The sequence below is a fragment of the Cetorhinus maximus genome, chromosome 4, assembly GCF_964194155.1.
Source record: "Cetorhinus maximus chromosome 4, sCetMax3.hap1.1, whole genome shotgun sequence".
NCBI lineage: Eukaryota > Metazoa > Chordata > Chondrichthyes > Lamniformes > Cetorhinidae > Cetorhinus > Cetorhinus maximus.
In genome coordinates, this window is record NC_135882.1 from 160,795,341 (window position 1) to 160,811,442 (window position 16,102).

At 45.0% G+C, this 16,102-nt stretch overlaps 1 protein-coding gene across 1 annotated transcript in view; it reads right to left on the reverse strand.

Moving 5' to 3' along the window:
* Window positions 1-16,102, reverse strand: part of LOC144679989 (piezo-type mechanosensitive ion channel component 2-like) — a 1,019,816-nt gene that overhangs the window by 297,204 nt on the left and 706,510 nt on the right. Inside the window, exons 13-14 of the mRNA XM_078541050.1 lie at window positions 6,956-7,074; window positions 603-848 (exon numbers count right to left, since the gene is read on the reverse strand). Of these exons, the coding sequence (XP_078397176.1) occupies window positions 603-848; window positions 6,956-7,074 (365 nt within the window). The remainder of the gene's footprint in view (window positions 1-602; window positions 849-6,955; window positions 7,075-16,102) is intronic.

Here is a 16,102-nt window from a genome sequence, read left to right on the forward strand (position 1 = left end):
CTGAATTCTCGACCCTAGAGAGCTGTGGATGATGTCGTGGAGTATATTCAATTCAGAGTTCAATTCATTTTGGGGTACAAAGGAAATTAAGGAATATGGGAAGAGTGTGGGAAGGTGGAGTTGAGGTAGAAGATCAGCCCTGAACTTATTGAATGACAGAGTAGGCTGGAAGGACCAAATAGCCTACACCAGCTCCCATTTCTTATGTTAGCTTTGTGATCATTTTTACTGATACTAGCTTCTTATATTTCCAGACTTTTTAAACTGAATTTAAATTCTCAAACTGCAATAGTGGAGTTTGAACTCATGTTCATTTAGATGATCAGTCACAATCATTGGATTACTAGATTGGTAACATAGCCATTGGGCAGAATTTTACGCCAGTAGGATTTTATGGTCCCACCACAGTCAATGGACTTTTGAACGGCTTGCTGCATTTTACAGCCCCATAAAATTCTACCCATTTTGTCACCATTGCCCATTATAATCGGGTTAAAACCTCTACTAAAATAGCAAAGAGCGGGATTTCAGAAAAACATGTTAAATATTTGCATGCAAACACTGACAAAGTAATTTTAAGATCTTGTTTTCATTAAACCAACCTTTGAACTCAGTTCAACACATGGGTTCTTCTTCATCTTTTTTAAGACTCCTGATAGCTCAGGAAGTTCATCTTCTGTGAGATCGAGACTCCAGATATATTGCAGGGTTAATAAGACATTTCCGTAGAAGGCCATGAATGGAGATGTGAGCATTGCATATCGCCGTCGATCTCGCACCATCCAAAGTACACAGGACCAGATCAATAAGACAAAGGTGAGCCAGCTATGGTAAGTAATACTCCAAGCCTAGAGGAAACCAATAAGATGAAATGCTCAGATAAACCCAAAAGTAAATTGCCACTCATGTAATAAATGTAGGATTGAACGTAACTAATGTTTGTTAAAAATCAAAATATTTTATATACTCAGTAAAGAAATGTGATTTAATATATGAAAATATACCCCCTAAAAGAAATGAAAATGTATTTTTTACAGTAATTAGTTGATATGAAAATGCTAAGATAAACATAGAACAGTAGTCAGAAATTTGGTCAGTCAGGTATAACGGTTTCAATAAATCAAACAAAATTCTACTATACATAACACTTATTTGTTGCAGTAATATCATGCAAAAATTTCATTCAAATAATTACTGCAAAGAGATGGATTTTCACAAAGCCCTTAAAGGAGAAGAGTGAGGTACATCAAGGAACTTTGTAAATAATAAATTGCTTTCCAAGTGTAGTTACCGTTGTAATAGAGGGAAGTGCAGATGCCAATTAGTAGGGTGTTGTGCACAGAAATGAGAAAAATGACCATCAAATCTTTCATGTCCATCTGAGAGAACAGTGCATTTCTCCCTCAGCAAAGCATTGGATGTCAGTCTAGATTATGTACTCAAGTCTCTGGAGTTGAACTTGGAATGAAAGCCTACTGGCTGAGTGTTAGCACAGAGTAGAATGTGAGGTTTGGCTCTATGGCAGATTTCTGGAATGGTACAAGGTGAGGTGATCTGCCTGGCAACATTAGTTTCTGACTTTCTGCAGGATTTCTGCAAACAAGTAATTTTTTAAAAATTTGTTCTTGAACATGTAGCTCTGGCATTTTGAAGTTTTCCACTTCTGCACTCACAACACAATTCTCCATCCATTTTCATTAATGGGGGGGAGATCTACAGGATAGTGAGCACAGATGCAGAAAATCCTAGCTTCTGTGCTTGTTTCACTGAGCCTCTGGTGAAGACTTTTCATGGAGGTGGGGTCCCTTCCTCTGGCCAAAAAGTCTGGGACGAGTCCACCTCCGCAGGGTCAAGATTACAGCCATCGAGCTTCCATCTCCAAATGGAAGGATATCCTACCTCTGAGAACTGCCAGTTGATCAGATGGCTGGCAACACTTCAGTCCCAGCAGTGCCACCAGGAGCAGTGGCCACTGCTGAGACTGCAGCAGTTCCCTAACGATGAGCCATGCAGGAGGCTGGAATCAAAGGTGAATCAGATGGATACGCCAGGGCCAGTCAGGCAGATCTGGTGAGGGTGTGAGTGGGAGGCCATGATCATGATGCTGGGGTGGGACTAGGTAGAGCTGGCAATAATCATCGTAGGGGGCATCCTTTGGGCACAGGGTGTCCGAAGAAGAGGGACCCCCCCCCCACCCCATTGCACAAGCCCACAGGATGTGTCTGGTGGTCTCGCCACATGGCGTTGACACCCCTGGCTGCTGATAAAATAGCAGTGGTGGTGAGAGGAGGCCATTATGTGGCCATTGGTGGCCACTTAAGGACCTTAACTGGCCCAAGGGTAGGTGGGGCAAACGACATTTCCCCACCGTAGGAAAACGAAACAGCGGAGGCAGACATAGGTGGCAGAAAAGGTGCCCCATGGTATATCACTCATTTTTACGCCCCTACGCACCTGCCAGCCAGCTTCTGGAGAAGGTGCATAAAATTCCGACCTCTGTCTCTAATGTCTTCAACCCACAATATTAACAGGGAGACAGGGAGGATACTAGGGACAGGAGATAGCAGCTGCAGACCATTGCGGATGGTCCCCAGCCCTGGGAAGGAACATAAGGACTGAGTAGCAATTGGAAGTCTGGAAGGAGGTTGGAATTGGGAGGATTGTGAGGAAATTGGCAATTAGTAAGGCTCTGGGAAGTGGGCAGCGGGTAGGAACTGTGGAGAGAAAAGCAGTTGCAAGGACCAGGGCAGTTTGTTGGTTGGGGCGGGGTCAGGGGCGTGGGTCGTGCGTTTGGCAATCACAAGGGCCAGGGAAAGTCTGCAATCAGGATGGCTGGGGATAGGTTTCCCACAAGTTGGGTGTTCCTTCAGTTATCATTAAATTCAAGTCATGGTGCCAATGATGTCATCAGGGTGCGGCTTCAGTTTGTTAATTAGATCACTTGCTGCCTTTTGCAGGACCCTTGTCCATGGCCTGATTTCTGCACTTAAGGTTTAAAAAGGCGGGAATGGGATTGGGCTGAGAGCCTGATATTTTGACCCTCCCCTCGAACCGCTCTCACCAGTTTGTGTGTGGGGTAGGGTAAAAACAAGATCTCTGTCTCAAAGCTGGAAGAAAATGATTGATTAATTTTTAATTCTAATTATTAGCAAGTAAGATTTAAAATCAGCTTCATGAATATGTCAAATTAATGTAATATTGCTAGCATAAATAATTATCTAAACATGTGGTCAGTTAAAGAGCAGGATTACTTGCAATATTAGTGCCCATGTAACAGTGCATTTTTTAGATGACCTTACCTGGAAGAAGGTCAGGATAACATAAAAAGTGAAAAGATTTTGTTGTTTTTATTACCAGCAATAGATTTTGGCTCTGCCACTGCTGAGAAAGGGCATGTATCGTAAAAATTAAATAAATATAGTATGTCCAGCTTTCTCCAGTGATGTTTATAATTAGTGTGATGGCACATGGAGCATGACCCCCATCAAAGATCTCTTTGGAGCTGAAGTAACATTAACATTATTTGGCTATATCCACTCTGATCTGGTAGTGAAAATAATAATGTTCAAACTCCTGTCATCAAGGTGACTTAAGGTGGAATTTTCCATGCCAACTGGTGTCAGGTGTCATGGCGGGCGTGAGCGGCCAATATGGCAGGAAGGCCAAAAGCCTTCATGAAACCAGTTTGCAATCGTACACACTGCCTGTTGGGCAGGCCACGTTTCCCACCTTCCAATGTCTGGAACTTCATTGTAATATATTTACATATCATTATAAGCCTAGCTCGCCGGAATCATCCCCCCACATTGAATCATCTGAGCAATCATGCCAAAGTGTTCCACAGCAGCATATATTTGGCGTGCACCTAGCAAGCTGCACTTCAAGGGGATATCAGAGGTGAGTGCACAGTAACGTTGCACAGTGCTCATGAGGGTCACCTGTTGGAGTTCAAGGTTAAGGTGCCATGCATTCAGGTGAGGGCACAGGCAAGATGCTTTTTCCTGGCTGGCTGACAGTGCAGTGCCAGGCAAGGGCTGCCCTGCAGTTGAGGCGAGTTTGTGGGGGGATGGGGATGGGTGCAAGGGCTGCCCTGCGGTTGAGGCGAGTTTGTGGGGGGATGGGGATGGGCGCAAGGGCTGCCCTGCGGTTGAGGCGAGTTTGTGGGGGGATGGGGATGGGCGCAAGGGCTGCCCTGAGGTTGAGGTGAGTTGCGGAAAAATGGGCAAGAGCTGCACTGTGGAAAAGACGAGCTGTGGGGGACAAGGGCTGCATTGCAGATGATGGCAGTGTACAAGCACATGTAAGGGGGTAGGAGGTGGAGGGAAGCGGCCATGCATTAGGGAAACCTTGTATGAAGTGACTATTCCTCCACATGAGACAATTCAGGTGCAGCCACGTTGACATGCTTGGAGTTGGCCCTTTAACTTATCTGCCCACTCAAGCAACAAAGAGGCATGAAAGTTCTACCAAATGTTGCTTTTCACCGCTTGGTAACAGACTGCGAACTAATGAGCATTTTAGTGGACAGCAGAACAATTGGATGACTGCACACATTGTACAATCTCCTTGCGAAAGCTGGCCATGGAGCAGTCAATGGCAGAGGTGATCACAGTTCCTTGCAATGCCATCATTCAGGTTTGGACCAGTTTCCCTCTTGGTTCAAGCTAACAGTGTAGCCTTGCAGTGTGGGTCAGGCTCCACCCACAAATGCATCCATGAGGTCATGGACGCCATCTTTGCGAAAGCACACAACTTTGTGCTGGGATTTTCCCAGATCTCAGGTTTTTCACACATGTAGGGTGTCATCAACTGCACTCACATGGCGCTTATATCTCCGTGGCAACAGTCAACTATGTCACCCGCAAGGGCTTCCACTCACTGAATGTTCAGCTGGTGTGCAACCACCAGAAATGCTTCCTGCAAGTCTGTACACTGTTCCCAGTGAGTGTTCTCGGCTCCTACATTCTCAGTCAGTCTCAGATCCCTGACATCATCCAGGGTCCACAGAGGCTGCAGGGATGGCTCCTCAGGGGTTACCCGCAGATGACATGGCTGATGACATCCGTGCAGCAGCCTTGGGCTGCAGCAGAGTGAAGGTACAATGGGGCTTATGCTGCAACTCGCACCTTGGTGCAGCAAACCATCGGGATGCTGAAAATGAGGTTCCATTGTCTTGACCGGTCTGGTGGAGCCCTGCAATATTATTCACAGAGGGTACCATGCATTGCCGTTGCCTGCTGCGCCCTTTACAACCTGATGCTGCAACAGGGAGAGGAGCTGGCTGAGGAGGAGATGGAGAAGCTGGACTTCTCCTCCGATGAGGAGGATGTTGACGGGGATGAGGGTGCGGAGGTCCTCGAAGGCAATCAGGCGATTGTAATGGCCAGACGAGGCAGGCGCACTCAGGAGTCCCTCATAGGTGCTAGATTTGTGGATAATGCCATGCAGTGAGGAGACACCATAGATCGTCACATTGCATCTGTGAATGTTTCACCCCTGTCTGGCTGAGGGCAGCTCACTTGCGCTCTGTGGTCAGAGTCATATCATGGAGATGCAGCCATGAAACTTTAAATGTACCTGATCCTTTGTAATCCTTCAGCACCTGACTCCTTCAGGAGCACAGCATCACCAATCACAGATGCTGACAAGATGAGGGGCCAGCCCTACCTCAAAAGGTGCTGAGAGCGCACAGAGAGAATGATGGAACCCTGTGACGCCTGCCCAAGACATTCTGGCAGCATGACAAGTACCATTGAGGTGCAGGCATCAGTAATGTTTCCATTGAGTGTGAGACTGGATCATCCCCCTTTTTAATGGCACAGAAGGAGGCCATTTGACCCATCGTGTCTGCACCAGCTCTCCAAATGAGCATTATGACCTAGTGCCATTGTCCTGCCTTTCCCCCCTACCCCTGCACATTGTTTTTATTCAAATAATCATCTAATGTGCTCTTGAATGCTTCAATTTCACCTTCCAGGCAGTGCTTTCTAACTCGAACCACTTGTTGTGTGAAAAATTATTTTCTCACATCACATTTGCTTCTTTTGTAAATCACTTTAAATCTGTGCCCTCTTGTTCTTGATCCTTTTATGAGCGGGAACAGCTTCTCCCTACTCTGTCCAGCCCTCTCATGATTTTGAACATCTGTAGCAAATCTCCTCCTAGCCTTCTTCTCTCCAAGGAGAACAGTCCCAACCTATCCAATCTATCCTCATTGCTGAAGTTTCTCATCCCTGGAACCATTCTTGAAACCTCTTCTGCACTTGCCACCATCTCCCAAGCCGGTCCAAAAGGTGCTCAAGGAACGTGCCACTAAACCAGGGTGCTGCAGTCTTCTTGCCTTTCAGGTCCATGTCTTCTTTGCAATGTCCTGGGTTGTAAACACTGAGAAGGTTTAGGCGTGGCTGCATTTTAAATATGGCGCCCAGCATGGTGAAGTGGCGAGGTGACAGCATGGTAGACGATTCTGAGTCCGCCCGCCATCGAAACGGCATGTGTCTCAGGATGCATGATTAAAGAGCTGGAATTGGGATGATGAGGCATGAAAAGCCACCATTTTGGCCAGTGAATAAAATGTTCCCACCCGCTACCACACTTAGTACAAATCTGGGATGATTCCGCCCAAAGATTCTGAACAGCCTTCGTGCCATTTTTGAGTTCATTTTTAAAAGTTTGGTTCAAAAGTCTGGGAGATGGAATCTATTCATTATCGAGCTGTGGGACTAGCAGCAGCAGCCTCACAAACTGGTTGGTATTGATCTATGAGAAAAGGCTTGTTTTGAAATCATTTTTCTGTTTCTATAAAAATTTCGCTGATGCACAAATGGTAGTGGCACATAAATCATCCCCACTAAGTTGAAGTTTAGCACTGTAGCACACAAGATCGTGTATTGAACTAATGTTACGACACACAGTACCAGTGAAAATAAAATCAGCTTCCCATCTTTGTACTTACCATCATAGCAATGAGTGCACATATATAGCTTTGTTTCATAATGAAACGGAAGATGGTGATGAGGCTGTTGAGCCTGCTATTAACTGGCTCATCTGGGATTCTGTCTTCTTCAGTTTTGTCTGCCAATAATAAATAGAAATATTTAATCACTTATATCTAAATTAATCCCAATTGCAGTTCATACAAGAAAAAAGCCACACCAGTTTTAAATTACATGGCCAAGGTCAAATAAGTTCCCGTGTAGAAATAGAAAATAAGGAGAACAATGGGAAACCCAAGAGCGCAGTGGAGATAAAAGGAGCAGGAAAGAGAGAGAGAGAGATAGGAGTGGATATGAAAGGAATGGCAGAGAGAGAGAACACTGTTTTTAAAAATTCTTTCAAGGGATGTGGCATCGCTGGTGTTATGGCCTGTCCCTGGGCGAAGCCTCTCAATTTGTTAACTTCCTGAGCAGGACCCCAATTCTGTTATGCTCCCAGGTGAGGAGGAATGGTCTGGCTCCCTTTCTTCATTCAACCTCCTTGGTTGGTCAGAACAAAGTTAAGTTAAAAGGGATCCCATTCCCCCCACGGATACCTTTTTCCAGTCCAAATGTATTTTCTTTTAGAAGGAGTCAATTTAACTAGGCTTTCATGAATCAAAGAATGAGTAAGTTTAATAGTTACTAAAACCAGAGAAAAAATAATAAAAATTAAACACACATGTATACAGATCAAAAATGCGAAGTTAAGAGTCCAAATAAAAGATTTTAAAAGATGATCATTCTTTGGCTTGTCTGTGAGGTGTAGAAGGTGGTATGCTGTTGCAGTTAAGTTGGGTGGTTCCAGTAGAGCTGACATTGGCACTTTTGCAGTTGGCTTGGAGACATTTGGTTCTTCAGGGTAGCTGAAGAGGCTGCTCTATTTTCTTTTTGATTGCAGCTTCTGCTGAGCCTTGCTTCCAGCAACAGAGAAAGAGAGAGAGAGAGAGAGAGAGATACTTTGCCCGCAACTGCAGGGGTGACTAGTTGGTCTTCTTGTGCTGTCACTCACACAGCACACCAGCAAACACTATACTGCTCTGCAGATAGCTTTTTAACCCATTTTTCCTCTGTATTCCAGGACAGCAAATAGTCATCTTGCATTCCTATCAGAACTATTCACACATTCTCAGATATAAATCAACAGGAGATGGATTTTTTGGTGACTTCTGAGATGTGCAAATCAGTCTTTTGTCTCCCCAACTACAGGAGATTAAAGTTCAGTCTTTTTCATCTTTCCTATCTCTCTTTCAAGTGTCTCTGCTTGAGGAAGGCCATGGCACCTTTTTTAGGTGCAACACTCAATGTTCTCTCAGGACAATTCTGTTAGTATAATGCACATAGGAATTTTCCAGAAAGTTGTCACTTTACATTATCAGCCATCTTTTGCTTAGTGTCCTTGTTTGTATTTCTTTAAAGACAAGAAGTTTTCCTTAAAAAGTTCAATGTATCCGTAAGTAATTTGCTGCTGTAATTTGCTTTTCATGACATTGGCTAGGCCAGCATTTATTGCCCATCCCTAATTGCCCTCGAAAAGGTGGTGGTGAGCTGTCTTCTTGAACTGCTACAGTCCATGCGGTGTAGGTAGATCCACAGTGCTATTAGGGAGGGAGTTCCAGGATTTTGACCCAGCGACAGTGAAGGAACGACGATGTAATTCTAAGTCAGGATGGTATGTGACTTGGACGGGAACTTGCAGGTGGTGCTATTCCCATGCATCCGCTGGTCTTGTCCTTCGAGGTGGTAGAGGTCGCGGATTTGAAAGGAGATTTGGTGAGTTGCTGCAGTGCATCTTGTAGATAGCACAACACTGCTGCCATTGAGCATCAGTGGTGAAAGGAATAGATGTTGAAGGTGGTGGATGGGGTGCCATCAAACAGGCAGCTTTGTCCTGGATGCTATCGAGCTTCTTGAGTGTTGTTGGAGCTGCACTCATCCAGGCAAGTGGGGATAATTCCATCACACTCCTGACTTGTGCCTTGTAGATGGTGGACAGCCTTTGGGAGTCAGGAGATCAGTTATTTTCCACAGAATTCCCAGCCTCTGATCTGCTCTCATAGGCACAGTATTTATATGGCTGGTCCTGCTAAGTTTCTGGTCAATGGCATCCTCCAGGATGTTGGTAGTGGGGGACTCAGTGATGGTAATGCCACTGAATATCAAGGGGAGATGGTTGGATTCTCTCTTATTGGAGATGGTCATTGCCTGACACTTGTGTGACACCAATGTTTGTCTAGGTCTTGCATATGTACACAGACTGCTTCAGTATCTGAGAAGTCACGAATGGTGCTGAACATTGTGCAATCATCAGCGAACATCCCCAATTCTGAGCTGATGATGGCAGGAAGGTCATTAATGAAGCAACTGAAGATGGCTGAGCCTAAGACACTAGCCTGAGGAATACCTGCAGTGATGTCCTGAGGCTGAGATGATCGACCTGCAACAACTACAACCATCCTCCTTTGTGCTAGATATGACTCCAACCAATGGAGAGTTTTCCCCCAATTCCCATTGATTCCAGTTTTGCTAAGGCTCCTTGATGCCACAATCGATCAAATGCTGCCTATATGTCAAGGGCAGTCACTCTCACCTCACCTCTTGAGTTCAGTTCTTTTGTCTATTTTTGGACTAAGGCTGTAATGAGGTCAGGAGCTGAGTGGCCCTGACGGAACCCAAACTGAGTGTCAGTCAGCGCGATCCAGAGACAAACAGGCCTTAAACAAACGTGACTAAATTCCTGAATAACTGACATCCCCTTCAGACCTTTCATTTATTGCTGAGTAAGTGCCGCTTGTACCACCATCGACAACACCTTTCATTACTTTGCTGATGATCAAGAGTAGACTGATGGGGCAGTAATTGGCCAGGTTGGATTTGTCCTGCTTTATGTGGACAGGACATACCTGAGTCGTTTTCCACATTGCCGGGCACATGCCAATGTTGTAGCTGTACTGGGGCAGCTTGGCTAAGGGTGCAGCTTGTTTTGGAGCACAAGTCTTCAGTCATATAAAAGCAAAGTCCTGCTGGAAATCTGACATAATAACAGGAAATTCTGGAAAAACTCAGCAGGTCTGGCAGCATCTGTGAAGACAGAAACAGAGTTAACGTTTCAAGTCCATATGGCTCTTCTTCAGAGCGGAAGAGAGGTAGAAATGTGATGCGTTAGAAGCAGTTCGCAGAAGATTTACCAGACGAATACCTGGGGCAGGATTTTTGGGTCGACGGGTGGGCACAATGGGCGGGCTTGGGAGCAGCCGGGAAATGGCCCGCCGCCCGCGATTGGCCTTTGACCGCAATTTCATGCTGGCTGGCAATTAACGCTAGCCATTGTGAAAGGCGTGCTGAGAAGCTCAGCGCTGCCGGAGTGTGAGTGGGAGGAGGTCGAGCGCTGAAGTCAGCACAGGCGCGGGGGAGCACGCAATGAAAGCTCCCTGAAGTCAGAGAGCTGCCTCAGGGAGCTGAAGTATTTTAAACCAATAAATAAAGTTTTTACAATTCTGGAAAAAATGTCCCTACAGCGGACTCACTCACCTTAACATGTACATTTGAAAAATTCTTCCCCAAAATTTTAATTTTTAAAAATTTAATTACAGAAATCTCATCCAAAGACCGCCTGGCCAATTTGCCGCCCGCCAACCGTAATGTTAGATGGGCAGAGAAAAATGTAGGCTAATTAATTGATTAATGGCCTTAATAGGCCTCTTAATTGTTGGAGGGCGTGCGCGCCCGCCGACTGAAATATCGATGCTCACCCGACATCATCGTGCGCCCGCACACCGAGCGGAAAATCCTGCCCCAGGAATGGGCGGGTTGTCCTATGGGGAAAGGCTGGACATGTTAGGCTTGTGTCCACTTGAATTTAGAGGAGCAATAGGCGACTTAATTGAAACCTTTAAGATCCTGAGGGGTCATGACAGGGTGGATGTGGAGAGGATGTTTCCTCTTGTGGGAGAATCTAGAACTAGGGGTCACTATTTGAAAATAAGGGATCGCTCATTTAAGACAGAGATGAGAAAAAAATTTCTCTCAGATGGTTGTGAGTCTTTGGAACTCTTCCTCAAACGGTGGTGGAAGCAGAGTCTTTGAATATTTTTAAGGCAGAGCTAGATATATTCTTGATTAACAAAGGGGTGACAGATGATCAGCGATAAGCAGGAACGTGGGGTTGAAGTTACATGCAAATCAGCCAGGATCTTATTGAATGGCAGAGCAGCCTTGAGGGGCCAAGTGGCCTACTTCTGCTCCTAATTTGTATGTTCATATGGTTTCCATACTGTTGAAGAGAGGTTGGGTATTCCTCCACCTGCTCTTCACCAGTATAACGTCCATCACATTTCTACCTCTCTTCAGCTCTGTAGAAGAGTCATACGGACTCAAAACGCTAGCTCTGTTTCTCTCTCCAGATATGCTGCTAGACCTGCTGAGTTTTTCAAGCATTTTCTGTTTTTATTTCACAAGTCTTCAGTGCTATTGCTGGAATGCTGTCAGGGCCCATGGCCTTTGCTATATCCAGTGCCTTCAGCTATATCTTGGTATCATGTAGAGTGAATCAAATTGGCTGTAAACTGGCATGTGTAATGATGAGGACCTCAGGAGGGGGCTGAGATGGATCATCGACTCGACAATTCTGGCTGAAGATTGTTGCAAAAGCTTCAGCCTTGTTCTCTGTACTACTGTGCTGGGCTCTCCCATCATTGAGGATGGGGATATTTGTGGAGCTTCCGCCTTCTGTTAGTTGTTTAATTGTCCACCACCATTCACAACTGGATGTGGCAGGACTCAGAGCTTAGGTTTGATCTGTTGGTTTGGGGATCATTCGCTCTGTCTATCACATGCTGCTTTCACTGGTTGACATGCAAATAGTTCTTTGTTGGAGCTTCACCAGGTCGACACCTCATTTTTAGGTATGCCTGGTACTGCTCTTGGCATGTCTTCCTGCACTCTTCATTAAACCAGGAGTGATCTCTCAGTTTGATGGTAATGGCATATGCCAGGCCATGAGGTTACAGATTGTGGTTGTATACAATTCTGCTGATGGCCCACAGCGCCTCTTGGATGCCCAGTTTTGAATGTCTAGATCTATTCAAAATCAATCCCATTTAGCATGGTGGTAAGTGTCACACAACACAATGGAGGGTAGCCTTCACTGTGAAGAAAGGACTTCGTCTCCACAAGGACTGTGCGGTGATCATTCCTACCAATACTATCATGGACACATGCATCTACAACAGGCAGGTTGGTGAGGACGAGGCCAAGTGAGTTTTTCCCTCTTGTTGGTTCCCTCACCACCTGCTGCAGACCCAGTCAAGCAGCTATGTCCTTTAGGACTTGGCCAGCTCGGTCAGTAGTAGTGTTACCAAGCCACTCTTGGTGATGGACATTGAAGTCCCCCAAGCCGAGTATATTCTGTGCCCTTGCCACCGTCAGTGCTTCCTCCAAGTGGTGTTCAACACAGAGGAGTATTGATTCATCAGCTGAGGGTGGGGCAGTATATGGTAATCAGCAAGGGGCTTCCTTGCCAATTTTTGACTTGATGTCATGAGACTTCATGGGGGCCAGAGTCGATGTTAAAGACTCCCAGGGCAATTCCCTCCTGACTGTAACACTATTCTGCCACCTTTGGTGGATCTGTCCTGTCAGTAGGACAGGGCATGGTGGTGTCCGGGACATTGTCTGTCTGGTATAATTCTGTGAGTATGACTATGTCAGGCTGCTGTTTGACTAGTCTGTGGGACAGCTCTCCCAGACGTTAGTAAGCAGGACTTTGTAGGGTCGACAGGGCTGGGTTTGCCGCTATCGATTTCAGTGCCTAGGTCGATGCTGGGTGATCCGTCTGGCTTCATTCTTTTTTGTATGCTTTATAGTGGTTTTGATTCAAATGAGTGGCTTGCTAAGTCATTTCAGAGGGCAGTTAAGAGTCAACCACATTTCTGCGGGTCTGGAGTCAGATGTAGGCATGGCAGATTTCCTTTCTTAAAGGTCATTAGTGAACCAGATGGGTTTTTAACGCTAATCGACAATGGACAATGGTTTCATGGTCACTATTACCAAGACTAGCTTTTTTAATTCCAGATTCATTATCTGAATTTAAATTCCACCAGCTACCTTGGTGGGATTCAACCCCATGTCCCCAGAGCATTATCCATTATCCTGGGCCTCTAGGTTACTAGTCCGGTGACATTACCACTACGCCACCATCTTCCCCTGTGAGAACAGATCAACAAAAAAGTCCAGAAATTATGTTGCAGGACAGCAGGTAAATGATTTGTTCTTCAGAGAGCCCAAAGTTAAGGAGCATGTGCCTGAAGAAGATCAGGGACAGAAGAGGAGAGCAGATTCAGCACGAGGACCAAGGAATCACAGAATTGTTACAGCGCAGAAGGCCATTCAGCCTACCGTGTTTGCATTGGCTCCTCAACTGAACAATTCACCGAGTGCCATTCCCTCACCTTCTTACTCGAATACTGCACATTCTTCCTACCATAAGACAACAAGACATGTGAGCAAAAGTAGGCCATTTGGCCCATAGAGTCTGCTCCACCATTCAATGAGATTGTGGCTGATCTGATAATCCTCAATTCCACTTTCTTGCCTTTTCCCCATAACCCTTGATTTCCTTACTGATTAAAAATCTGTCTATCTCAGCCTTGAATATACTTAATGACCCAACCTCTACAGCCCTCTAAAGTAAAGAATTCCACAGATTGACTACCCTCTGAGAGAAGAAATTGCTCCTCATCTCTGTTTTAAATGGGCACCCCCTTACTCTGAGATTATACCCTCTGGTCCTAGACTGTCCCACAAGGGGTAACAACCTCTCAGCATCTATCCTGTCAAGCCCCTTAAGAATCTCATATATTTTAATAAGGTTGCCTCTCATTCTTCTAAACTCCAATGAGTACAGGCCCAACTCTTCATAAGAAAATCCCTCCATCCCCAGGATCAACCTAGTTAACCTTCTCTGGACTGCCTCCAATGCCAGTGTATCTTTCCTTAGGTAAGGGGACCAAAACTGTTCACAGCATTCTAGGTGTGGTCTAACTAGTGCCTTGTATAATTTTAGCAAGACTTCCCTATTTTTATACTCCATCTCCTTTGAAATAAAGGCCAACATTCCATATGCCTTACCTATTACCTGCTGAACTTGTATGCCAGCTTACTGGGATTCATGCACGAGGATTCCCAAATCCCTCTGTGCTACAGCTTTCTTCAGTCTTTCTCCATTAAAATAATATTCAGATCCTCTATTCTTCCTGCCAAAGTGCATAACCTCACACTTTCCGACATTATATTCCATCTGCCACATTTTTGCCCACTCACTTAACCTGTCTATATCCCTTTGTAGACTCTTTGTGTCATCCTCACCACTTGCCTTCCCACCTATTTTTGTGTCATCCGCAAACTTGGCAATAGTACATTCATTTCCCTCATCCAAGTAATATATGTTGTAAATAATTGTGGCCCCCAGCACTGATCCATGTGCCACTCCACTAGTTACGGGTTGTCATCCTGAAAATGCCCCCCGTATCCCAACTCTCTGTCGTCTATTAGTTAGCCAGTCCTCTATTCATGCTAATATACTACCCCCAACACCATGGGCTCTTATCTGATTAAGCGTCTTTATGTGTGGTAACTTACTGAACGCCTTTTGGAAATCCAAATGTATTACATCTACTGGTTCCCCTTTATCTATCCTGCTTGTTACTTCCTCAAAGAATTCTAATAAACTTGTCAAGCGTGATTTCCCTTTCATGAAGCCATGCTGAATCTGCTTGATTAGATTATGCATTTCTAAATGCTCTGCTATTACATCCTTTATAATAGACTCCAACATTTTTCCAATGACAGATGTTAAGATAACTGGCCTATAGTTATCTGTTTTTTGTCTCCCTCCCTTTTTGAATAAGGGTGTTACATTGGCAGTTTTCCAATCCTCTGGGAATTTTCCAGAATCTAAGGACTCTTGGAAGATTACTACGTGCATCCACTATCTCTGCAGTTATTTCCTTTAATATCCTAGGATGCAACCCATCAGGTCCAGGTGACCTATTGGCTTTTAGCCCAATTAGTTTCCCTAGTACTTTTTCTCTAGTGATAGTTATTGTATTTATTTCCTCCCAAACTTTTGCCCTGTGATTATTTATTATTTTTGGTATGCTACTAGTGTCTTCTACCGTGAAGACTGATGCAAAGTAGTTATTCAATTCATCTGCCATTTCCTGGTTCCCCATTATTATTTCCCCAGCCTCATTCTCGAAGGGGCCTATATTGACTTTGAAGTCTCGCTTCCTTTTTACATATTTAAATTCTCATGTCCACTTTTATATTGCTTACTAGTTTACCCTCAAAGTTTATTTTCTCCCTCTTATTTATTTTTTGGCCATCTTCTGTTGGTTTTTAAAACTTTCCCAATCCTCTGGCTTACCACTAATCTTTGCCACATTGTATGTTTTTTCTTTCACTTTGATACTATCCTTAACATCTTGGATAAACCATGGTTGGTTTATCCCGTTCCTACAATCCTTCTTCCTCACTGGGATATATCTTTATTGCGAGCCATGCACTATTTCCTTAAACATCTGCCATTGTTCATCAACTGTCTTTTCTGCTAAACTCCTTTCCCAGTCCATTCCAGCCCTCATTCCTTTATAATTACCCTTATTTAAGTGTAACAGAGATGTTTCTGAACTATGGGCAGAATTTCCCCACTGCTGGGGTGGAAGTTTAGCAGCGGGCGCGTGGAGGCGCACCTCCGATCGGTGCCCCCGATTGGGTACATGCTGCCATTTTACGTGAGCGGGCCAATTAAGGCCCGCCCAGCGTGACGTCCGCCAGGAAGCGCTATGCGCTCCCTGTGTGGGCGGGGTAGGGGATTCCCTGAGCCGAGAGTGTGTTCTTTCGTGCATGCACACGTCAAAGCGCACTCATCTCCCTGAGGCTAAGTGCTGCCTCAGGGAGATCGGCTCCACAATAAAAAATCTTAAAAATAGAAGAAAAAAATTTCCCTGACATGTCCCCTCTGAGTTAGGACATGTCCATCACTTTCAAAGACACTTTTATTACATTTTTAAAAACCTATATGAAGCCTCATCCCGCCCGTAGATGAGGTTTCATGCTTTTTCTAATGC